This window comes from Bos grunniens, chromosome 5, assembly GCF_055505025.1.
Source record: "Bos grunniens cultivar Pamir isolate PY7600 chromosome 5, Bosgru_T2T1.0, whole genome shotgun sequence".
In the NCBI taxonomy this organism is placed as follows: domain Eukaryota; kingdom Metazoa; phylum Chordata; class Mammalia; order Artiodactyla; family Bovidae; genus Bos; species Bos grunniens.
The window spans coordinates 65,913,632-65,940,442 of NC_141169.1; the positions used below are offsets into that span (position 1 = coordinate 65,913,632).

At 40.1% G+C, this 26,811-nt stretch overlaps 1 protein-coding gene across 50 annotated transcripts in view; it reads left to right on the plus strand.

The window, feature by feature from the left end:
* Positions 1 to 26,811, plus strand: part of ANO4 (anoctamin 4) — a 438,203-nt gene that overhangs the window by 336,156 nt on the left and 75,236 nt on the right. For all 50 annotated transcript variants that reach the window (XM_086400957.1, XM_086400907.1, XM_086400908.1 and 47 more), the window contains 6 exons: positions 5,332 to 5,438; positions 11,936 to 11,991; positions 15,196 to 15,317; positions 18,914 to 19,048; positions 20,586 to 20,682; positions 24,421 to 24,481. In XM_086400957.1, the coding sequence (XP_086257083.1) occupies positions 5,332 to 5,438; positions 11,936 to 11,991; positions 15,196 to 15,317; positions 18,914 to 19,048; positions 20,586 to 20,682; positions 24,421 to 24,481 (578 nt within the window). The remainder of the gene's footprint in view (positions 1 to 5,331; positions 5,439 to 11,935; positions 11,992 to 15,195; positions 15,318 to 18,913; positions 19,049 to 20,585; positions 20,683 to 24,420; positions 24,482 to 26,811) is intronic.

Here is a 26,811-nt window from a genome sequence, read left to right on the forward strand (position 1 = left end):
TTTGGAGGACAGGAGATTGGCGCCTCCCCAAGTAAAAATGGAGAGCTGTTATCCTCTAGGGAAGGCAGGAGAGGAGAGACCCTGGAGGGGAGTTAGCGGGAGCTTCAGGCTCAGGCCCACGCAGTAGTGAGCAGGTCAGCAGGGCCTCCTTCACAGGGCAAGATGGAAGCATCAAGAAAGTCCCCTTCACACACACATGCATACTAGCAGTCCTGGGCTTCCAGTGGTTCCTTTTACAAAAGAATGGGAAGATTTGGAGGAAGGCATTTGGTTTTTGAATTGCTGATTGTATGACTTCGAGTGTATTATAGAATCACTCCAGTGGGGAGGATAAGGAAATAGATGTTTACAGCCTTAATCCTGTAGTTGATCCTCCACCAACTCAGCAGTTTATTCCTCTCCTCACCATGAAAATGGTTCTTGTTCTGCAAGTAAGAACAGACCTAGAAGAGAAATTGCAGTTTTCCCTTTAAACTTTCTTTTTTCTAAAATGTCCATTTTTTGTAGGTAGTACTTACTTATGATAAAAATTTCTTAATTGTGTACAGTGAAGTTCCCTTCCTACCTTCCCAGTCACCTAGTCCTTCCCAGAGGCAACCAGTGTATCCAGATGTCTATACATCCTTCACAGTCCTTCTGTACATGCACTGGCAAACATATATGTCAGTATGTACGTCTGTGTACTTCTTTCCATGTATATGATTTTATTTTGGACACAAATAGCTGTGTGACTGATCTGAACCTTGTTTTTGCCCTGTAATATCTTGCAGATTTTTAATATCTGCACTGAGCATTGTTAATCTCTCTATAGCTGCAGAGTGTTCCATCACAGAGCTCTACCAGTATTTGTTTATCCTCTCCTCCACTGGTGAATTATTTAGATCATTTCTGGAGTTTTGTTATGGTAAACCATGCCATGATGAACATTCTTGTACATCTGTTACTTGGCATGTGGGTGAGCATACTTGTAGAATAAATTTCTAGAGGGGAATCGCTAGGTCAGAGGAGATGTGATGAGGATATAGGAATAATTCTGATAGACCTGGTCAAGGTACGCTCATAGAATTTGTACTTGTTTGCTGCTCCATCAGCAGTGTGTGAAGGCAGAGCTGAGTTTCTAAGCCCAGGTAGAGTCCTGATACCTCACAGACTAAGCATCAGGTCTTATGTTTGTCAAACAGCTCAGCTTACATGGTGTGTGGTTCATGCATGCATGTGTTTGTGTCTGATTTCATTTGGAGAGCGTTGTTTTGTAAGTGGCTAAGAGAAGCTTGAGAATCAATGATGCAGGACATCATCACTTTTCTTCCTCTTAACCCTCCAGTTTGAAGGAGTGACAGAGAAAGTGAGATGGCTCCATGCACTACAAGAATATCCTTAGACAAGTAACATGGAGAGAATGGTTCATGTGGTAGCTGAAAAGATGAAGCAGGTAGAAAGATTCATAGGAAGCAGGCATGGAGGTCAAGGTCTAATGAGATGAGATTTAGTCTCCTACACCCCCATATTGGGCTTCCCTGGTGTCTCAGATGGTAAAGAATCCACCTGCAATGCAGACGACCTGGGTTTGATCCCTGGCTTGGGAAGATCCCCTGGAGGAGGGCATGGCAACCCACTCGAGTATTCTTGCCTGGAGAATCCCCATGGACAGATGAGCCTGGTGGGCTAAAGTCCATGGGGCCACAAAGAGTTGGACACGACTGAGCGACTAAGCACAGCAGCACAGGAACAGGCCCCCACATTAACTAGGGGTCTCCGGAAGATCTCATTTGTTCTCAGAGAGCCAACTTTAAGAGCTTGTCATGTGCCAAGCCCTGTATTAATACTGGAAATAGAGATGCACATGGCCAGTCCCTGCTCTAAAGAAGCTCATATAGAAAAGTCATGTAAGCAGAAAAGTTCTATATAAAAGTTACAGAACAACAAGAGTGGTAACAGCTGACTCTGACAGCCTATTAAATGCCAAACAGGGCTCAGCAGTGCTCATCTCACCTGCTGCTGCTGCTGCTAAGTCACTTCAGTCATGTCCAACTCTGTGCGACCTCATAGATGGCAGCCCACCAGGTTCTGCCATCCCTGGGATTCTCCAGGCAAGAGTACTGGAGTAGGTTGCCATTTCTTTCTCCAATGCATGAAAGTGAAAAGTGAAAGTGAAGTTGCTTAGTCATGTCTGACTCTTTGCGACCCCATGAACTGCAGCCCACCAGACTCTTCTGTCCATGGGATCTTCCAGGCAAGAGTACTGGAGTGAGTGCCATTGCCTTCTCCATCATCTCATCTAATTCTGCAAAAATCTTATTGGAGGATGATTCCAGTTTTATCCCATACCACAGATGAAGAAACTGAGACCCAGGGAAGTTGAGGGATGGTCCCAACACCCCATAGTAAGTGACAAAGCTGGGATGCAGGTTGAGGTCAATCTCACTTCCAAGTCTTAAGGGAAATCAGGAGTGATGTTGGAACTAAAAGCTTATATCCCTCCTCCATGAAATGGTTTTATGCTCCCTTCTCTTTTTGTAGCACCATAATACTTTTCAGGGTGAGAGTTGGGGGTCAGCGAAGACTTTTGGAGGGAGATATGACCTGAGCTGGGGCTCTGAGGATAAGAAGCAAGGAGAACAGTTCCAGCAGAGCTGACCTCCGGGAGTCAGAAGTTTGTCCCAGGGAGGCAAGTGAGTGGCATGGATAAGATGAGAGCTCTGGAGCCAGACAGCCTGAGTTTACATCTGAGCTCTGCCCCTTATTAGCAGAGTGACATTGGGTACATCACTTAACCTCTCTGATTCTATTCCTGTAATATGGGGGCTATAAAGTACTTTCCTCCCAGGTTATTGTAAGCATGGCATGAGTTAACATATCTGGAGCTAGTGGCCGGCAGCACAGGTTCTCTCTATTTGTTCTCATTATAGACTCTCTAGGATCCAGGTATGACCTAGATGTAAAGGAGAGGAAAACAGAATTAGGAGGTTCGCCTGTGATGCTTATTACAGAGAATGATTACATGAGCTCACAAAATGTAATGTGATGCTATTTTAAAAAAGGGGGGGGGGCAGAAAATCATTTAATGGAGGAGCAAGAGACACGGGCTTTTAGCCCAGAATTATCTTGTCAAGCATGGTTGTGCTTATCAGCTTTTAGTTATCTAAAATTGTGAGTCAAAACGGACTTTTTTATTTATTGTCTACTTCTTTATGACATATTTATGGGTGTTAAAATGTAATAGTCTATCTCAAATAAGGTGAAAAAGCAGAAGAGAATAAGATAAAAGGAACTACATTTGCTGTAACTCTCAGTTTTCCCCTCTCCCCCTTTGACGCCATAAAATGTTTTCAGACAACCCTAGAGAAGAGATAAGATAAATGCTGCTGCTTTCCCATTTACCCACATAGCATTTATCTCTCCTGTATCAAGTCAAGTTACTTTATTCTGAGAAGTAAATTCCATAGCAGAATATAAGAGAAGTGCAATAGAAGTGAACAGAAAGCTCTTATCCAAGGAATCCATTCATGTGATTTACATTTTGTCTTCATATTCTCTGGCTTTTTTCTACTTTATCCCAACCTAACATCCTCAATTCTGTTCCACAGTCAAACCCCATGCCTGGACCACTCTTTGTGTAGGCCAGTTTTATCTAGATGACTTGAGTAATTCCCAAGAATTCATCTTATTTTTTAAAAAGTAATAGCAATTTCCAATATAAATTCACACAAACCCTCTCTTACTGCTATTCAAAAACCTACACCATTACTGTGTACTAGCCACTCACTTGGAGAAGGCAATGGCACCCCACTCCAGTACTCTTGCCTGGAAAATCCCATGGATGGAGGAGCCTGGTAGGCTGCAGTCCATGGGGTCTCAAAGAGTCGGACGTGGCTGAGCAACTTCACTTTCACTTTTCACTTTCATGCATTGGAGAAGGAAATGGTAACCCACTCCAGTGTTCTTGCCTGGAGAATCCCAGGGATGGGGGAGCCTGGTGGGCTGCAGTCTACGGGGTTGCACAGACTGAAGTGACTCAGCAGCAGCAGCAGCAGCAGCAGCCACTCACTAGCTCCTGGGACTACAGAAATTATTACAATTCAGCCTTTTGTCTTATGTGGGAAAAGGCATGAACAAGGAGGTTGATTCTGCCCATATCTGCCTCATGTTCCTTTCCTTTGTGGTTTATCTTTCCCACTAGACTGTAAGCCTCTCAAGGTCAAAGATTGTATCTGCTTTATTTCCCACTGGATAACCATTACCCTATAGAGTGTTCTCCATAACCATTTACTGAATTCATTAATGAAAATAAATACATGACTATACAGAATGATCAGTAAATTGATGTGTTTGCAAGATAAGAAATAGCTTAGAGGAGAGAATGAATAGTAAACTCCTTGGAGGGCAGAAGAGTGGTTGGAGGGGTTGGGAGACCTGCTGAGGAAAGTGACTTCTGAGTTGAGTTTTGAGGGTGATGACTGCCACTATTGATAAGCCTTACATAGTGTCCAATTCACGCAACATACTATAAAGTCTGCTGAGGTAATAAACTATAATTTATGAAGTAACTATACTTACAGTATCTCTCATATTCGACCATTTAACCCATTACTGGGTGGGAGGACCTGGCCATTTCATGCTGCATTGTGTGGTCCTGGAAGCTCCGTCTGTTGGCTCGGGGTAGGGATACCTACTGGGAAACTCAGTGTTGTGTTTGTGTGTGTTCATATGGTCCTGTGAGAAACAGTGGAGGCTGGATGGGCCTTTGGCTGAGAGAGAAGCAGTCTTAAGTACGTGCTCTAGAAGAGGGGTGGTCCATCCAGGAGAGAAGGTGGGAAAGGAACAGACAGAGGCCGTTTCTAGTGACTCAGCCCTGAGCCAGGCCAGAGCGATTGCCTAAGACCTGTGTCCATCACCTAGGTCAGTTTCAGATTTCAAAATTCCTGAAAAATCATGTGATTATGACATGGGAGAGGATGAAGTGGAAGACAAAAGGAGATAAATGCAAGATGGTTTTTAGTTGAATTTATCTGATGACCTTACTGAGGAGAAAAAAACAGGATGTGAGGAATGGACTTGCTATTAGTTGCAAGTTTCTTAATTGTAATTAGCTCCAGCCCTTTCCTAACACAATGATGTAAATGACTGGGAGGTTGAGAACCAAAACTGCTAAGATTCATGAGCCTCTTGCCTCTGGTGTGATCTTGGGGTGGGGGGGATTCCTTATGCTATTCCAGACTTACCGTCTCTGTGACAGATGGAAGACATAGCTCTCTAAGTCACACCAAATTATATCAAAGATTAGATCCCTCAGCTCCAATTAATCCTTGTGTTTTCAATATGTGTGTACAGCTTCATCATACACAACAAAGACACTTTCTTCAACAATGCCACAAGAAGTAGAATTGTACATCATATTTTACAAAGAATAAAGTATGAAGAAGGAAAAAACAAAATTGGTAAGTAGTATATCAGTATAACAAGTTACATTTGATTTGGAGGATTACAGACTTTTCCCTTTGGTTTTATTACATTGATATCAATTCTAGAAATGCTTGTGATTTATAAAGCCTCTAACTGCACAGTTCCTTGATGGATAACTCAGAAGTGTTAAACTTTAATAGATCGCTTTTTAAAAGATAACACATCATCTCATTTATCTTAGACCATGGAAGAGTGCTCTCAATTCAACAAATATTTAAGGAGCGCCCATTATGTGCCAGGTGGGCTTCCCAGGTGGTGCTAGTGGTAAAGAACCTGTCTGCCAATGCAGGAGATGTAAGACACCCCGGTTCCATCCCTAGGTCAGGAAGATCCCCTGCAGGGAGAGCATGGCAGCCCACTCCAGTATTCTTGCCTGGAGAATCCCATGGATAGAGGAACCTTGCGGGCAACAGTCCACAGGATCGCAGAGAGTCAGACACAACTGAAGTGACTGAGCATGCATTGTGCGCCAGGCACTGAGCAAGATGTTAGGGAGATGAGCACAGTTCTCTCCTGAAGTGTATGTTCAGGAAGTTAAGAACAGACAGTAAATAAATAAATACAGTACATAACATGAAGAAATTGAAATGGATGATGTTATAGAGATTGACTAGGGGTTAGAGATCATGCTGAGATGGCATGGTCAGGGAATGCTCTTCTGAGAAGCTGGAATTTGAACTAAAACCTGAATGACAAGAGGGAGCCAGTGTATGGCAAGATGCAGAAGCAGGCACAGGGAGCTGTCATACATAAGTAAATTCTCCAAATAATCACCACCCCCAGCAAATAACCTCCACATATTACTCTGGGGATATTTGCGTGAGAATCTTTCCATAATATATTACCAAATTTCCTGCCTTATTAAGTAGATTACTATATACTGGGAAGATTTGGGGAGCTTTGTCCATATCTCTGTCCCAGCAAGACTTTTATTTATGCTTTGAATGATGACCTGTGTCAATCATGGTCAATCAAGAGATAAAAAAATCACACAGAATTTGAACAGGAAAGTGAAAATGAAAGTTGCTCTGTCGTGTCCGACTCTGCAACCCCGTGGACTATACAGTCCATGGAATTCTCCAGGCCAGAATACTGGAGTGGGTAGCCTTTCCCTTCTCCAGGGGATCTTCCCAACCCAGGTCTCCCTCATTGCAGGTGGATTCTTTACAAACTGAGCCACAAGGGTAGCCCAAGAATGCTGGAGTGGGTGCCTATCCCTTCTCCAGTGGATTTTCCCAACCCAAGAATTGAAGTGGGGTCTCCTGCATTGCAGGTGGATTCTTTACCAACTGAACTATCAGTTTGATAACTTTTCCTTGAACAGGAAAAGTTAATGCAAATTATTAATTGTGATGGAGGTTTGGAGTAACGGAGGACTGACTAGTAAAGAGCAAGAAGAATTCTAAAGAATAGAAGAGAAGATGCCCCACAACAAAGCTGAGATGGAGACCTTCTTAGAAGGGGGGCAGTTGTGGATCATTGCGTGGCAGAGCAGTTTGCTGGGGTTTCTGTGCCAGCAGGATTCTCTGTGAATCTGCCCTCTCAAGTTCTGGGAGAAGCTGGCTAGAGGGGTTCCAAAGGAACCCCTTCACTGGGAGTTGTTGCCCAGCGTCATCATCCTATGAAGCTGTTCAAAGGCCCACCTGCCCTTGAGGAGATCCCAGGGCTGCTGGCTACCATGAACTACATGTGCCGGGTTCCATAGAAGCTATGAGTTGCAGAAGCCTGCTGGGAGGAGCATACTAGTACCAGGAAAACAAACTCCTCCCTCCCCTACTGTCCCTCTAGGGCCTTCTACTGACAAAGCTGAACATTGCAGCATCTGGCAAACGAGAAATATTTACAGGGTCGAACTGCATTACTGCAAAGCTAAGGAGCAGTCAACTGATAACTGGCACAGAGCCTAAACAGTTTGCTCATCAGGCTTTCAGGTGGAGTGGAGACTGGAAGGATGCATTATGTCAGTCACTTGGAGTTAGGATCCTGAAAGAGCTCAGTGATCTGGAACTCTCAGCCACATCTGAGAGATGACTTTCAATAGTTTGTAAATGTTAAGTGCTATATTCAAATTCAGCAAAATAGCTACCTTGGCACCGTGTGGGAGAAATATTACTCAACACATCATAAAGAGGGACAAACTTGGGAGGTTTAGTTGAATGCAAGTGTGAGTCACTAGTATGGCGAAGCTGCCAAAAACTATTTTGATTACAAGCTGTATAAATTAAAATATAATAGGGTGAATCAGATACCTGGTCCAGATCTGAATACACCTGGAATATTATGTTCAGTGAGAGTCAGTGTAGGTGGGTATGCTGACATTGAGCCAGATTTAGGACTTTCTTGATTTACATAGGGTTATGGGTTAGCACGTCCTTAAATTCTCTGCAGCAGTCATCCATCCTTGAGACACATCCTCTTCATAATGTCCTCCATGGCCACTCCAGCTCAGAGGAGTCTTTTCTTCTTCTGAATTCCTATGGAAATTATTTTTGCAGTCTATATGGTAATTAGCAATGTACAACTCTTCTTTTATTATCTTGAATTATTTACTTTCAATGACAATGAAAATTCTACCAACTAAAGAGAACCAATGTTAACATTTTGTGTACTGAATAACTTAAATATTACATTAATTACTCTTTTCATCTTTATACCTCATTTGTCCATGTGATTTTTTTTAACAAACTTTGGATATGCTACACATACTTTTTTTCATCCTTTTCTCGGTTAACAGCATATCAGGAACATACTAGAAAACAAGTGAGTAGAAGTGAAATGATTAGGGCAGTAGCTATTCTGGATTATTTCATAGCATGCAAAGAATTTTTAAAACCAGTCTCTTCATTAGTATTGGTAGTATAATATTAGCACACCTCACAACTCATAATATATTAGGGTGTTGAGAATCTGCGATTAAAAACTGCTAGTCTAGATAACAAGCTTCTCAATTATAAATGAGTTGCCTTATTTGTCTTTGTATCATCATTGCCTAGCACCGTATCTGGCATACAGGCAGATTGCTTGTTGAACCAAATTGAAAATCTTTTAAACATGATCAGTGTCTAACCATCAGCATTCTTACACAATCAAAGACTATGCAGTGAGGCCATACAGCAATTATTGTGCTTAAATTTTTGCAGCTAAAAATGTGGGTTATTTTTATAGCTCGTCAAGATGGAGACAGAAAAAGGGCAGAGAGAATGATTTGTAAATGTTCTGAAAAAACACAGGAAATGTAGTATTGTTACTAGTAAGAAATGATTGTTGTAAAAATTTCTCTTATTTGATGAAAGAAGAATTCTATCAAGAACCCCAGTGCTTTGAAAGTCAGTGAGGAACTGAAAAAATGTCTATTTAGAAATAACCAACCACAAACTAAATTACTAACCAAGGATCAGACATTATGATGAAAAATTTGACATTCAAGTATAAATATTCTGTTGACCCAATGTTTCATAATCATCTTCAGTTTCATAATTAAAAGAAACATGTTATAAGACAATTTAATCCATCAATAGAATTAATGTTTATCTTACGTTATTTTCTGGCTGAAACTCTTTCTGAAAGTGCATCTTGCATGGGTCAACATGGATTAGAGATAATGCTAAAATATGGTTTGTAGACATGATTTATGAGGGTATTTCAGTGGAGCGAAAACTACCACAATATAAGTTTTTCAACTTCACTCTGAGATTATTACAACTCTGAAAATCAAACCTAGTGAATTCCATTTTCAAAATAGAGCAATTAATAGATAAAAAAGACTTATTTAACAGTATAAGTACAAAAAATAAATCTTGATATTAATTCGTAGTTTCAAAACTGATGCTCAAAGGGGAAGACTTTAAATATTAACTGTTTTCTCAAATTTCAGGACTTTGATAAATTATCACAAATTCACAAGAGAATTTCATCATCAGAAGTCTCTTATTAGGTCCCTGTGAATCTTTTGCTATTATCTGGAATATTTGAAAATGATTGATGATATATGTAGAATTCTTGATAGAAGCTCCAGAAAGTCAAAGTTTTCTACATAATCAATCATTTGTTCATTCATTACAAAGGTATTTATCGAGGGCCTCCTCTGTGCTAGACAAAGCCCTACGGATATTTATACTTCAGCTGTCTTTCTTAGGCATTTAGAGTTAATGTCAAAGCATCTTAAAATACATTTAATCATGTTACCATGATTAAAAGTACCTAAACATTGATTGATCCTCCATCAATAAAAAGTGAATTGGTGCGTGTTTCATTTTCCAGTTAGGCTAAGCCTCTTGCCTCTAATCAGGATCTGAAACATGGAGAGCACTCATCTAAATGTTGCTTGAGAGACATCCTTCCAGTCATCTTCTTTGAAGTACATTTTAGGAAGTAGTATCACTCTTGATCTGAGAGAAACTTTAAAGATCAGAACATTATATTTCCACTTCTGGCCAACATGGAGTAACAGGCACAAGATTACTCTCCCACCTGAAACAATCAGAAAAGAAAAGACAAAAAGTATGAGACAACTATTTTCAAGACACTGAGCACTGGGCAGCCAAGAACAGGGATCCCTGAGAGACAGAAAACAAATGAGGTGAACCCTACAGTTGCCTCAGCTTACTATCTTGAGATGATTTCTAGACAGCAACAGAGGGAAAAAGAACCCGCGCTGAACCTAGTAGACTCCCCAAGTCAAAAAGATGTTGCTTAGAATCCAGGGAGACCAAGGCAGCCAGAGTTCACAGGGCAACACACCAGAAAACAGAGAGCTTCATGGAGAACCCTAAAGATCTGCAGAGAGCCTCCGCAAGTATTTAGAGTACTGATTAGTACACACATCAGAAAGCTACCCAAGGCCAGAGAAAGAGCAACCCAAAGGGATTTCCAATGAGACTAGTAGAGCACCTCATAATTTAATTAGCATTAAATATAGATGGTTTGAAAATTCCAATCCAGAATTCAGAAGTTGACATTAAATAATTAAAGCAAGACCTTTTTTTTTTTTTTTTTTTTTGCTGCATGCAAAAAACACTCTTTAAAGACACAAATAGCTTAAAGTAAAAGAACCAAAAAAGATATATACTGTGCGAACCAAAAGAAAGCTGAAAGGCCTATACTGATATCAGACAAAATAGATTTCGGAGCGAAGAATACTATCAGGGATAAAGAAGGCTATTCTAAAATGATGAAGTCAGTGCATCTGGAAAACATAGAAATCCTAAATGTTTATGCACTTAATAACAGAGCTTCAAACTACAAAGTAAAAACTGATAGAACTGCTAAGAGAAATAGGCAAGTCCACAGTTATAGTCAGAGGTTTCAATACCACTTTTTCAATAATTAATGGAACGAGTAGACAAAAAATCAGTGGAGGTTAGAAGACCTAAACATTATCAATGAAATTAATTGATCTTTTAGACCACTCTACCACCAGCAGCAGAATACCCAATTTTTTTAAGTGAACACAGAGTATTACCAAGAGACCATACTTGAGGAACATAAAACAAGACAATAATTCTTTGACCACAGTGGAATTAAGTTAGATATCAATAAGACCATCTCTGGAAAACTTACAAATATTTAAAACTAAATAATGTATTTTTAAATAACTCATGGATGAGAGAAATCAAAAGGGAAATCAGAAAGTTGCCGTATTCAGTGAAAGTGAAAAAACAGTGTATCAAAAAGTGTGCAGTACAGGGAGAAATTTATAGCACCATATGCGTATATAGGAAAATAAATGGTCCCAAATTAATGACCTCTCCTACCTCAAGAAACTAGGGGCTAGGGAAGGAAATTAAAGTAGTCTAAAGTTGGTAGATTAAATAATAAAAATCAGAAGAAATCAATGAAATGGAAAAAATAGAGAAGAATAAATGAAACCAAAAGCTGATTCTTTGAAAAAAAAAAAATCAAATTCATAAACCTGTGATAGACACAGGCTGGGGGTGACTCCTGAATGTGTAATCCCTTCCCCTTAAGTGTGGGTGGAAACTGTGGTTTATACCTGACCAATAAAACCATTGCAAATCCACATGTCCAATATCCTTCCCCCACCTTATGGATGAGACAGTTGAGGACTGAGAACAAGAGGACTTTCCAAAGTCATCCCACTAGCCCAATGCAAAGGAGTTGGCTTCGTCCATATTGAAGCTTCTGGATGAAAATAGGAGATCTCAGGTGGAAGGTCATCTTTTTGGCGTGATTAATTCATCCACTTCTCCCAGCGCGCTCCCTTCTCTATGCCAAGCACTATGCTAGGTATGCTTCATCGTGTTTTTCCTATTTGAAAACTTGATTTTCTAGTCTTTGTTTCTAGTTTCCTAGCAGATAGAAAAACTTTCTAAACTGTTGTCCCCCAGACGTATTTGAACTACTTTTGAAGATATAGGTTGTTTTCTCCAAAAAGTATGACCCTTACATTACTTTTACATTAGGAGGATTTAAACTCAGTGTGGATTCACTTTGGACTTTTTTATTGTTGTAGGTCTGAATCGTTTGCTTACTAATGGCTCCTATGAAGCTGCATTTCCTCTGCACGAGGTATTGTCCTGCCTTTTCTCCTTCTCTGTCAATTCCTTGTTAATAAATCAGCTTCTGGGGATAGTCATTAATTGCGTTCATTGATATGACATTTGTTTAGAATGAATCTAATTTGTTCAGTGAATAGATGGGGAGGCCCTACTTGCATTGTTACATCTCTCGCCCAGCACAGATTTATTTCTCCATATCTTTTTTATGTAACTGCAAGAGTACTCGAATCAAGAGTCACTCAGCATGAATTTAGAAGAATGGCTGAGGGACTCCAAGTCATAAAATTAAAGAGGCATTGAAAATGTGTATGACGTGCTAGACCCAGGGGGAAAATGTCTCTGAAATATATAGTCTCTGCAACAACAACAAAAAATTTATAGCTAATCCTTAAAGAGTGGGAGGAAGCCATCTTGTGAAGGCTCTAGTAACTAAAAGATGATAAATGGAAATTAATAGTAGTGTACTTATTGTTGCTTATTTAAGATGTATAAATTTTTATATTCTCCTTATTTACTGCACGATCTTTGTCATCTATAAGGACTTTTATAAATGTAACTGTAATTACCCTTACCTCTATTTTTCCCACTAGATTTTAGGTAATTTAATCCAGAATTATCTTTACATATATGGTAATTTAACCTCTAATTCTCTTTGCATATATGGGTTTTCAGGGCCATAATTCTCATGATTGGTGAGAGATTAGTGTCATTTTCATGGTACCTACTCCATACCAGTCATAGTATGACACCAAGAACATAGCCAGTGTCCTCTAAGCCAGTGTCCTCTAAGACTTCACACAGTGGCAGGGTGAAATTACTGTTAGATTTTCTTAACAATCTTCTATTAGAAACAATGTTAACAGTTTGTCAGTTCAGCTCGGAGCACAGTTCCAGCGACCCAGCAATGGCAGGTCTTCCCAAAATATATTTCTTATATGGCTTATGGAGTTTCTGCTCTTGATTTTAAACACCAGGAGGATGGAGAAGGTGGTATACCATTTTTTTTTACTATTATTTTTTATTAGAATATAGTTGCTTTATAATGTTGTGTTTGTTTCTACTATACAGCAAAATGAATCATCTATACGGATACATAAATTCCCTCTTTTTTGTGTTGAGGTCACCACAGAGTATTCAGTGAAATTTTTAAAACCTCTTTCATTAAGAAAACTAGAGGCTTTGATCCGAGACCCTATTAACAGACAGTCATGAAACCTTTTTGGAATGATCCTTTTTGTGTGATAGAAGCAAACATTTTGACATAAAAGTTTTCTCAAGCCACACACAGATGTTTCAGAACTCAAAAGACACATGTCCCCAGAGGATTAGTTCAGTCAGTTCAGTTCAGTCGCTCAGTTGTGTCCGACTCTTTGCGACCCCATGAATTGCAGCCAGACCTCCCTGTCCATCACCAACTCCCAGAGTTCACTCAGACTCACGTCCATCAAGTCGGTGATGCCATCCAGCCATCTCATCCTCTGTCGTCCCTTTCTCCTCCTGCCCCCAATCCCTCCCATCATCAGAGTCTTTTCCAATGAGTTAACTCTTCGCATGAGGTGGCCGAAGTACTGGAGTTTCAGCATCATTCCTTCCAAAGAAATCCCAGGGCTGATCTCCTTCAGAATGGACTGGTTGGATCTCCTTGCAGTCCAAGGCACTCTCAAGAGTCTTCTCCAACACCACAGTTCAAAAGCATCAGTTCTTCGGCACTCAGCTTTCTTCACAGTCCAACTCTCACATCCATACATGACCACAGGAAAAACCATAATACCATGTGGTTATTAGTTGGCATTGCCCCCAATAAAGGGTTTCAGTGAGAACTGCATTCTCCCACTGCCTACCCCTTGCCCACAGTAAGGGCAGGGTTGAGCAGTTGTGGGTGAACAGAGTCTCTATGCAGACGAGTGGGGGTGGACTTGCCGATATCTGAGGAGATGCAACTGTGAAACCCCAGAATAACTCCAGGCCTTCTCTGTGGTTTTTATATCTTGCTAAATCCCTGCACTGTATGAAAAGAGAATTTTCCAGTTACTAATTGCAGCTGCAGTAATAACATAATCACTCTTTTGACTTTTGCTCTCAGTTTAACCTCATTATAGTATTTGACTGCATAACAACCTTCAGAGGCAAGAAGGGCAGCTCCTGTTGCCTTGTTTTATGGTGAAAACTTAAATAGAGGTTTAGAGAAAGCTTAGCCCACCCCCAGTTATGGAGTGAGTTGGTAGCTGAGCTGAGACTAGAACCTGAGTGAGTTCCTTGTCTCTCAGGCCTGTTCACTTCCCCCTAAGAAAGGACTTCCCAAGTTAAAATGTCAATAATTTACCTCCAGACAGCATGCCTTTTCTGTTGGTGAAACTGGCATTAACACTAACTGAACTTAAAAAGCCTACTCCTCTGACCCATGGTATCCTCATTTGTTCCATGAGGGTGTCAAATTATATTTGAATTATTGTAAACTTGAGGTGGCTTACAACTCTTACATTGTAAAATTTTCTGCCCTTGGTCACAAGGCCACGTGACCAGCTGTTTACCAACTATCGATACTTTAGTCTTGAGACAAGTAGGAAAGAGAACTCCTAAGTCTTGGGCATGGCCTCTGAGCAAGATGCTTTGTTCATTCAAATCACAGAAGAAACCTAATGAGGCAGATGTTGTTAGTTCCACTATGAACTGGGAATCCAAGACTCGGAGAGTTTAAGATATCCTAGCTAAAAAGTAACAGAACTGAATTTTAACTCAGTTCAGACCTGCCTGATTCTAGCAAGCATGGGCTTTTTACTGCATGGCATCAACATCAAAATTATGTCCAGAATAACTAATCCTACTCTTTTCCCTTCACTAAAATGGATCTATCCTTATATCATCCCTATTGCTACTCTTGCCATAAAAACTAGTATTACAGCTCCCTACATGTATAGCTTCTCCCAGTATCCCCCATAAGAGGGGAACATTTGTTTTAATTAATGAATCTACATTAAACTATCATAACCAACCAAAGTTCATAGTTTATTTTAGGGCTTACTCTTGGTGTTGTATTCCATACATTCTATGAGCTTAAACAAATGTATAATACACATGCATCTACAATTATAGTATCATACAGAGTATCTTCACTACCTTAAAAAGATAAAAACAAAAAGAACTAGCATTACTATCAGTTTTTGCTCTTGGCTTTTGTGGGTATTACCTCACTGGCCATGGTGTTTTTATCCAGGGAAGTTACAGAAGTAAAAACTCCATCAGAACCCACGGAGCGGTAAACCACCGACATCTGCTCTATGAGTGCTGGGCGTCCTGGGGTGTGTGGTATAAATACCAGCCTTTGGATCTTGTAAGGTGAGTTCTTAACCAGCTGTGAATATAAAGCTTATGCAGAATAATTAGGGCAGACTGTGAGCTGGGACAAGCCAACACTGGGCAAAAAACAAACTGAGATGCACAGCTGACACTCAAATCTGGCTTCTTCCCAAGAGGGCAGCTCATCAGAGGACATGGATTGTTCTTGGTAAACCTGACCTCCTCCTGCCGAGGCTGGTGTTTCCTCTAAAAGGGACTTAGAAAGGGGTGTGTGAGATTAAACCAGACCTCTCACAGGATTCCGTAAGAAGCTCATCACCCACGTGACTGTTAGTGACAGAGTATCAACAACAATTGTTGAGAGGTAACACTGCTTACATGTAGTAATGACAATGGACTATTAGTAACTCTTAGGCAAATAGGAAATAGAGGTGCTGTCATTCTAATAAATGTTAGGCTTACTTTAATTTTCATTTCAAACTAATAACCTTTAAAGATTGTTTTAATCCCACAGGTCAAAAAAGTATCTGCATTTAACTTGAGATAATCATTCATTGATTGTTCTTTAATGGTCTATATATGCCCAACATTCTGGCATGGCAGTGTTTATTTTATTTAGAGACTGATAATTCAGATTGGGTAATGACAATCCACACTTCATTGATTCCTTATTAAAAAGAAAATCATACTTTATTTCTTAGACTAGGTGGATTAATATCACTTTTCCCTGAGCCTTTAAAAAATGAGCCCAGAGGAAAATGAAATAAGACAACTCACCTTACATTTCATCTCCCTGGGTAGTCATTCTTCCTTCCAGAGTCCTTGTTACAAGGGTTTACTCCTGTTGACCCAATGACATTGATGAATTGTGACCCTTTCTGGGTATGAGTAACAAATGATCCACATGACCTGAGAGAGTGAAAAATGTTTTCTGAGATGAGACCATTTACTTTTGACCAGTCTCAATATGTGATAGAATAGAAGAGGGGAAAAAATCAAAGTCAGTCCTGGCAAAGCATCTCCCATCCATGACAGTTTCTTGATTAAGATTTTACAATTTTTCAATGAGTATTAATTAACTATCCATTGTGTTCCTAGTACAAAACTAAGTACCATTGGCAAAGACAGAGAACCCATGGTCTCTGGCTTTGAGAAATTCATGCTTTCCTTCAGGAAAACCAGCCCTGCAAACTTGAAACAACTGGAAAACAAGGCTCTGCATAATTTGGTAACATGTGTGATAGAGGCCAAAAGTTTGACAGCAATTAGGAAAAATGGAAGGATGGATATGGGCCAGTGCCCCTGTGTAAGGCTCCATAGAGCTGAGGCTAGAAGAGCAGTGGGATTGGTGTTGGCCAAGGAGAAGGGGCATGAAAAACACAAGCAAGATTTGAATGGAATGATGTTGAGCAACTGGGGAATCACATATCTTAAATAGTTCCTGCCCTATATCTAGATTCTGCTTCCTCCACATCTCTCAAATCACACTGAGTACCTCCTCTGCCACTACTGCCTTCACCTGTGACCTGGACTATGACTGTTTTCCCCTACCTGCTCTTCCTTTTTCGTCTCTGGCCCTTCCATATCATTCTCTACCCTGGAGACAAAATGTGAATCTGGTCATGTCCCTTGTTGTTGTTCAGTCACGAAGTTCTGTCCAACTCTTTGCAAACCCCATGAACTGCAGCACACCAGGCTTCCTGTCCTTCACTATCTCCCAGAGTTTGCTCAAACTCACGTCCATTGAGTCAGTGATGCCATCCAACCATCTCATCGTCTGTTGCCCCCTTCTCCTCCTGACCTCAATCTTTCCCAGCATCTGGGTATTTTCCAGTGAGTTGGCTCTTCACATCAGGTGGCCAAAGTATTGGAGCTTCAGCTTCAGTATCAGTCCATCCAATGAATATTCAGGGTTGATTTCCTTTAGGATTGACTGGTTTGATCTCCTTGCTGTCCAAGGGGCTGGATTGGCTAAAATCCTTTCACCATTTTTCAGTTTTCTCAGGACAAAAGTCAATGTATGGTCTGCAAGGCCCATCAAGGCTTAGCCTTTGCCTACCTCAACAGCCTACTTTTATTTTAATTAAAAAAAAATTTTTTTATGCAGACTATTTTTAAAGTCTTTATTGAATTTTTTTTTACAATATTGTTTCTGTTTTATGTTTTGGTTTTTTGGCTGCGAGGCATTAGCTCCCCATCCTGGGATCAAACCTGTACCTCCTGCATTGGAAGGAAAAGTCATAACCACTGGACAATCAGGAAGTCCCAGTCCATTTCTTGTTGTCAGTGTTCCAGCCACACTGCCCTTATTTCACCAACATCACTCCTACCACAGGGCCTCTGTTTCCTCTCCTGGAAAGACTCTATCCCTAACCCTACCTAGTGAACTTTCATTCATCAGCACAACAGTCACCGCCTCAGGGAAGAAGTCTTCCCTGGCTTAATTTGCCAGGTTGCCTTGTTATACATGCTTATTGCACTGTGTCCCTCTCCTCTCTTTTCCCGGTTTTGTAACTAGAAGCTTATTTCGTTAATTGATTTATATATGTCTCCTCTGTCACCCACAAGCTTCAGAGGAGTAGGGACCAAGCTTATTTTGCTCACCATTGTATTCTCAGCACTTAACACAGTATTTGGCATAGAGCAGGTGTTTTTTAATTTGTTGAATGAATAAATGAATTTATGTGTATATGAATATATGCTATAAAAGTCTTCTGGAAGAGGAAGGTTTCTGTTGAGACATAGTAGGAGATATGATAAATAATTCATGATTTTTAGGAGCCATTGTGTAGGAGGAGAGCAGCAGACAGTATTCAGAGACAGATGGTCAACATTTGTCAACATTTGTCTAGAATGAGAATAAAAAATAATTAGAATATTCTTACACTGGACTAAGAAATAATTAAGCTCTAAGTTATGAAATGTGGGATAGAAAACACAATAATAATATTTAAGGAATAAAAACCAAAGAATTCCCTGGACACTTTCAAACTTCACAGACCACAGGGCACTAAGCAGACTGGTTAGGCTCAGAAAAATATTTATAGAAGTAGATGTTGATGCCTGTGAAAAGTCCTCACTTAAAAGGGAAGGTTGCTCTCAGTATTGATTCATACTGAGTCTCAGTAGAGTTCTTTATTAGTGATATCTTATGATTCTAGCATTGTAAACATCTTATAAAACTACAGACTATTAAAAGGGGGTGTTTAAAGGTTTTTGCAGTAATTTTGTTTACTATTCTTAAAAAAATATATAATACATACATTAACACACACTCAGAAATGGCAAAAATATTATATGTTGGCACCAAGTCTTCAGATTCCCCTGATTCCTCATAATTAACAGTATTATACATAATTTCCTGAATGAGCTGGGTTTATCCTATGTTTTCAGAAAAAGCTTGTGTATGAGCATGTTCTTGTATGAAAGGGTACATACTATTTCTTTTATAGAGTAATAGGAAAAGAAGTTTAAGTCCAGAGCCTGGATTTGGTCAAACATTCCATTCTATTGGCTTAATTTGTCTGTATGGTTACCAGTAAGGCCACCACAAAGTAAAATGACTGGTCAAAGTGTTATAATGCCTGACTATAAACACTTCAATATAATTTGCAAGACTTTTATATCATAAACAGGCGGTACTTTGGAGAGAAGATTGGGTTGTACTTTGCCTGGTTGGGCTGGTACACCGGCATGCTCTTCCCAGCTGCCTTCATTGGATTGTTTGTCTTTTTGTATGGCGTCATCACTCTGGATCACTGCCAAGTCAGGTATGGAGAGCTCTAGGTGAGCCTGCCTTTGCTTATGTTTAGAGATGGGTATTTGTGGTTTGGGAGTGTTTACAGACCGTGGGTCCACTTAGCTATTCATTTTAACATCTTTCCAGTCTCCTGGGAAAATTCTAAAGGTTCAATTCACAAAATCTGCCCACCCATTGCCCTTGCCGCTGTGGTCTCTAGCTACCAAGGTGTTCACTTTTATGGATATACAAGTCACTGTGAATCCACAGAGGGCTTCCCAGGTGGCTCAGTGGTAAAGAACCTGTCTGCCAATACAGGAGAGGTGGGTTCAGTCCTTGGATTGGGAAGATTCTCCTGGAGGAGGAAATGGCACCCTGCCCTGGTATGCTTGCCTGGAGAATCCCATGGACAAGGAGCCTGGTGGACTACAGTCCATGGGTCTTAAAGAGTCGGACACGACTGAGCACACAAATGTGTATCCACAGAACAAATGGCTTTGATTCACTGGCTCAGAGTTGTTCTCTTTCTTACTTTTTTTCCTACTACTACTGCAAATAGTGGGTTAATTATCCTTTTATCAATTACGTGTTCTTACACAGACCTGTAAGCTAGACACCTGTAAGAAAGACATCTCACCAACTTGCTGGGACCTTGAGAATGAGTCAGTGTTAGCAATTGTTATCTTGGCTCTTTCACTAGAATATAGTCTAAGGTATTCATAGAGATCTTAATACAATGCTGGACAATGTCCTTAAATAAGAAATGTGCCTTTTAGAAGTGATTGCAAAAATAGAAGTGACCTAAAAAAATATTTTAATTTCTGGGGAAATTGTTAATGAGATGTAATTTTTCCTCCATAATTCATTCTTATTTATCATGCACATAGAAATTAAGGCTGGGACTTTTTTCCCCCATTGTTTTCCCATCTATTTGTCAGGAAGTGATGGGACTGGATGCTATGATCTTAGTTTTCTGAATGTTGAGTTTTAAGCCAACTTTTTCACTCTCCTCTTTCACTTTCATCAAGAGGCTCTTTAGTTCTTCTTCGCTTTCTGCCATAAGGATGGTATCATCTGCGTATCGCTAATGGTAAAAGCAACAATTTATTCTCCAGGGGAATTTGATAGTCCTTAACCTGTGTTCATTTTAACACAATATAATCAAAGTATAAATTGTCAGGATGGGGGCCACATAAGGCTGGCACTTTAAGGTGTCTCATTTTTCCCATAATTAAGTATGAAATGTCTTCAAACCTGTGCAATATTGTAAATGACTCCTGTATAATCTGAGATATAACCATCAATTTTTGCCTCATGTGTTTTCCTGAGCTTAACTTATTAATATGGAAAAGCCAAGAAACAGCCTGATAAATAAGTAGGTTTATCAAACTATAAAACTGTGTAGGCACTTGGTTACATTAATAACTAAGAAAAGGCTAAGAAGCTTCCAAGGGCAAAAATTTGATCTACTGACTCTTATTTACTGGTCGACTATTCTGGTGAAATTGAAAGGAAAGAAAATGCTGTTATGTCATCAAAAAGCAGTCCTTTTCTGTTCTGTTTTCCAGTAAAGAAGTCTGCCAAGCTACAGATATCATCATGTGTCCTGTGTGTGATAAATACTGTCCATTCATGAGGCTGTCAGACAGCTGCGTTTATGCCAAGGTAATTCCAAATATGCAGTATTTTAATTTTGCAGGATTAAATTTAATATATATCTTCCCGAGAGACAGTGGTGACCACATTCTTTCTGTCCATTTTGATCTTTGATTCTCAAGTTTATTTTGTAGGAGAGATTTATCTTTATCATTTAGTACTCTAATTCAGATATCTTTTTTATTGCATATGTGTTTTCAATGTTATAGTTCTGATTATTATCACAGGGAGCAAATAGAACAGTTGATAGAATCAGCGAAAGTTAAGTTCAGATCTTGACTGTGCTCTTTACCACTTGTCAGTGTAGGAGCACATTATGTAACCTCATCTGTGCCTCAGTTTTCTCATCTGTGGAGAACATGGTGACTGTTTTAGTTTTTAAATGTGATAAGGTGTATGAAGAGCATGAAAAAAGTGAAAGGGTTAGTCACTCAGTCGTGTCCCACTCTTTGCGACCCCATGGACTGTACTGTAGCCCACCAGGCTACTCTGTCCATGGAATTCTCCAGACAAGAATACTGGAGTGGGTAGCCATTCCCTTCTCTAGGGGATCTTCCCAACCCAGGGATTGAACCCATGTCTCCTGCATTGCAGGCAGATTGTTCTACTGTCTGAGCCACCTGGTGGGTATGGTGCTTGGCAAACGACAAGATCTCAGTAAATGACAGCTGCTGTCATTTTCCTCCTCTTCGCCATCATTATTATCCAAAAGACCTAGACTGATGGCTAGCTCAGCTGCTTACTGCCTTGACCTTGCACATGTACAACCTCTTTGAGCATAAACTTTCTCATCTTTAAAGTGCAAGTGTTGATAGCTGCCCTCTCTGCCCCATGGCTTGTCATGAGGACTAAAGAACTCAGTAGATGTGGAAGTGTTTTGAAAAAATTATGTAGAACCATTCTGTCTATGTGTTATTACATACCCCTTTCTGATATTATACCTTACTTTATTAAAGTTTTAGACATGTTCATTGAAATTCTAGGGTTTATTACTGAAGGGTAGTATCATTAATGTAAAGCAATGGCTGAAATATAGACTGATGAAGAGTTTTCCAAGACCCACTTAGATAAACCCACCTATCAGCTTAGCCAGATTTCAGGTATAAAAGGGGTTGGCAGATCTTATGTAACCTCCGCAATCACTGTGACTTGGATTTTTCTGTGTATACAGCTGGCACTGCAGAGTTTAAGTGTAGGAACATTTGATCGGCAGCCCAGGAGCCCGCCTGCCCATTCATGCTGTCTCTGTCCCTGCAGGTGGCCAGTCTGGTGGGAGGATAAGCAGCCAGCTGTGATTTTAGAAAGATCTGGGCTCTTAATATGTGCTACAAAGATCCAAAAAAGCACAAAATACTCTTCCTTCCTTTGGTGAACAAGCAGATAGACCTGCCTGGATGAGGACAAATTCAGTAGAGTGAGCTTGGGAAATAGAGAGGTGGTGCTGAGAATCAGAAGACTTTGTTCAGTAATATAATTTTGTTTAAAGATTGTGAGCTAAGCACAAATGACTCAGGTGTAAAAATCCTGCTTTTGAGGAATCTCAGAAGCCCATTTATTTTTTGCTTGGGGGTGTTTGTTATGTGAAAGGTCTGCCTTGAGTAAAAATCTTTTTTTAGGGGAGCTATAATAATTCCTTAAAAAGAGCATCATGAATAGTTTCAAGTGCTCAGATTTCATCAATGTCTGTTTCAGAAAGTGTATATTGCCTAGTTTGGAGTTTTTTGGAGGCAGCTGACTTCCCCAGATATCCTGTTATTTTAGCCCATGAGTGCTGGTCCCATGAAGAATCAGTCACTTAGGATGAGGGTCAGAAGCCAGGTCAGTCCTGGTGAGTTTACAAAGAGAAGAGAACAGTGTGTCCCAGGCACTGAGTGTAGGAATTTTCTGGCCAGTTTCATTTTTAAGCCTGCTTAGAACAAAGCAGAATTGGGAGAAGGCTCTCCCCCTTGACTGTAACCAACCATCCCTGGGGTTTGAGAGGGAAAACACTGAGAAGTGAAAGCCTGAGGCCAAATGGCCAGGCTGCACCTGCATCCCTCATTTCTCCAACAAAACAGGACTCTCTGTGCATCCCTGACATCACCCCCTCGAATACCTACCCTCGTGGTTTGACCTGCTGTAGTTGATTGCTGAGGGAGGGGAAACTAATTTTCCAGTGACCACTGAGGTAGGGGCTAGAATGGAACTTACATATTTCTCTATCCTGTGTTCTCACTCTGCTTGGGAACCACCTCCACCCCCACCATCTCACACACACGTGCGTGCATGCACACACACACACACACACACTTTAAAGCAACCTTCTAACTCCCCTAGCATTTCTCAGGCTCTTTGTTTCTGTGTTTTTGTTCTGTCAATTCCTGAAATCGACTATCCTATTTCTCTGACTTTGATTTTGGCAGAGGGAGCCATCAGCTTATCCTAGCTCACCATCTTAGGAGGGACTGGACGTTCCTATTCACCCTGATAAACATATTTCCAGATTGGTAACTGCAGCTGGAAAACATGTCTCTTCAAGTGTTTGCATACCAATCCCAGGGAAGGACTCCTATGGGCTGTATTTGAGCCACGTGACTCCTACTGACCTACATGAGAGAAACCTGTTACCCAGAGGAGGAAAGCTGATCCACACAGCCCAAAACAATGACAACCACAATCCATTCCAGAATCTTCCCTGATGGTGCAGGGAGTTTCCACCACGGAATACCCTAGCAAGGGGCACAAACTAACCACCTACCATTGGGACTTTCAGGCTTGACGTGATGCTGACCACCTGATGTACACAATGTAACACTCTTCTGGCATCAAAATAAATTGGCTTTAGACTTGTCTCACACTAAGTATTTAAATGCTGCCTATCTCTCCTATGTTTAAAGAAATAAGTCATAAACTTGTGGAAAATTTTGAAATATTTTGTACTCTGATATAATAGGAAAAGACTTGCTTATACTTGGCATGTTCTCCAAGGGACTGTAAAGTATACTTTATAGAGAGCTATAAAGCACCAAAAAAAGGTTATGCTTTATGAACATATCAGTCATCATTTCAATTTGGCCTGACACTGGTATGATTTATCCTGGAGGTGGAAATGAGCTCGGCAGTTTTGCAACAAAAATAGATATTTTTGTTTTCTGCCATGGTGACTGCAATAAAATGTATTATTCTAGCAATAAAGTATTTGCTAGCTGTCTCTGTGTTATGAATAAGAGGTAAATGTAGTGATTACCTGAGGTTTTAATACAGGTAGAAGTGGTTTGTGTTAATGGGTTGCTCTTCTTTACAGTGCTGAAGTCCAGAGGGCAGCCCAGCAAATGTTTGTTCAAAACTGTACATACAAAATAGACATGTTTTCAAAGAGAATAAATGAGGCATTAAAACCAGTGCTGGGAAAATCAGAAACCTTTACAGCAACATGAATACCTACCGGTCTTAAATACAAACCTATCCATAAGTAGATGCGTGTTAGTTTTTATAATGCACCAAAGGAAATTCTTAATAGCACCACTGGGGCTGCTGATCCATGCTCAACTAAGTGATACTCACATAAATGGAGCAAATTCTCTTTTCCATATCCAAACTATTTCACAGTTTGGAAAAAAACTTCTTCCTTATGATCTAAAAGGAATATCCCCCAAAGAAACCCTTTAAAATTCATTGTATCATCAGAGCTATTTTTCCAGAATGTGAAAAATGTGAATTGGAATATTGTATATAAGACATTGGTTTAACTGTGATTCATGTTCCCAGGTAACCCATCTTTTTGACAATGGAGCCACTGTTTTCTTTGCTGTTTTCATGGCAGTCTGGGGTAAGTGTTCTACATTTGTATGACTTGAGTTCCTATCATTTGCTCTATTATATGTTCCTTTAAAATCTGATTTTAATATGAGAGGAAGAAGCAAAGTGAATTCAGTTTGGCTGTTCTGTTAGACACAAGTTAATAAATAATTCATTTGGTTTGTTTTTAAGGTGACGTTTTACAGGACAACATGTCTTCTTTCTCTTAAGCCTTCCAACAATTTCATCAGCATTCCATTATGGGAGTAAAATTCACCTTCTGTTGGAGACAAAAGTAAAGATTATAGTATACCAAAAGGTCTGATGGTTAAGACCTGATTACACATCTCAGTGTGTATGGGACTTTCTAATGTGAGTGGAATATTTTCATCTGACTAGTGTGTGAATACTCACCTCTAGGATTCTTCCAGTTCTGGTCAGAATGACTCCTTATACACAAGAGCTACTTGCAGTGCTGAATTGAGTCCTTTTAAATAGTTTCAAGCCAATAGCCATAATAACAAGGTATGATGGAATGTTCACTGAAAGAATTATTTAGCCCAAAGGAGTTACTTCACTCACGTTTGGGTTTAATAGTATCTTCCTCAGTACCATGCATTTCAGTCGCTCAGTCGTGTCTGACTGTTTGCAACCTCATGGACTGCAGCATGCCAGGCTTCCCTGTCCATCACCAACTCCCAGAGCTTGCTCACACTCATATCCATTGAGTTGGTGATGCCATCCAACCATCTCATCCTCTGTTGTCCCCTTCTCCTCCTACATGCAGTCTTGCCCACCATCAGGGTCTTTTCCAATGAATCAGTTCTTTGCATCAGATGGCTAAAGTATTGGAGTTTCAACTTTAGCAGCAGTCCTTCCAATGAATATTCAGGACTGATTTCCTTTAGGATGGACTGGTTGGACCTCCTTGCAGTACAAGGGACTCTGAAGAGTCTTCTCCAACACCACAGTTCAAGAGCATCAATTCTTCGGGACTCAGATTTCTTTATGGTCCAACTCTCATATCCATACATGACTAACTGGAAAAACCATAGCTTTGACTAGATGGACCTTTGTTAGCAAAGTAATGTCTCTGCTTTTAATATGCCATCTAGGTTGGTCATAGCTTTTCTTCCACACAACAAGCGTCTTTTAATTTCATGGCTGCAGTCACCATCTGCAGTGATTTTGGAGCCCAAGAAAATAAAGTCTCTCACTGTTTCCCCATCTATTTGCCACAAAGTGATGGGACTGGATGCCATGATCTTAATTTTCTGAATGTTGAGTTAAGCCAACTTGTTCACTCTCCTTTCACTTTCATCAAGAGATTCTTTAGTTCTTCTTCACTTTCTGCCATAAGGGTGGTGTCATCTGCGTATCTGAGGTTATTGATATTTCTCCCAGCAACCTTGATTCCAGCTTGTGCTTCCTCCAGCCCAGCATTTCTTATGATGTACTCTGCATATAAGTTAAATAAGCCGGGTGAAAACATACAGCCTTGACATATCTTCCTAGTAAAATAATTATAGAGCTTTAATTTAATCATATATAAAAGTCTGAACAAATTCATAATAAATGATGAATGGTGGTTTCCTTTGGAGAGGAGGTTATCTTCATGGAAGGGTAAGTGAACAGTGAGGAGAGAGACCTTTTACACTATGTATTTTCAATTTGGTTTGAATGGTTTTTACAATATTTATGCATTTCTTCTAGTACATAAAAGGCCAGAAATCTTAATTTTGAGGTTATTGAACTCTACTCACTCAGGGCTTAGGTTCATGTTGTTCCTTATGTCTAGAATGAATATTAGAATCTTTGCCAACTTTCAAGGCCCAGCTGAAATGGCATCTTTTATTTATTTATTTTTTTTTTGAAATGGCATCTTCACCAGCCAGACAGTGTCTTCCTCCTTTGAACTTTCATAGCATTTGGTTTATGCCCATTCTTTGGGCACTAATAATAATTTGCATACACAGTTTTTCTCATAGGTTCATGGTCCACAAGGACCATTATGGTCATGGGAGTCCTTATACATTTCTTTTAAAGACAGAGAGATTAATGTTAATTGGATGGATGGACAGATGGATAAGTGGATGGATTGGGGGAAAAGAAGGAAAAGAGAACAAAATTATCAGAAGATTTTATTTTTAAAAAAAATACTCATTTGGTTGTGTTGTTTTTAGTTGCGGCACATGGGATCTTTTGCGTCATATGGGATTTTTGGTGCATGGCCTTTGTAGTTGTGGTATGCAGGCTTAGTTGCCCCGAGGCATGTGGAATCTAATGCCCCAACCAGGGATCAAGCCCACATCCCCTGCATTGCAAGGCAGATTCTTAACCACCAGACCACCAGGGAAGTCC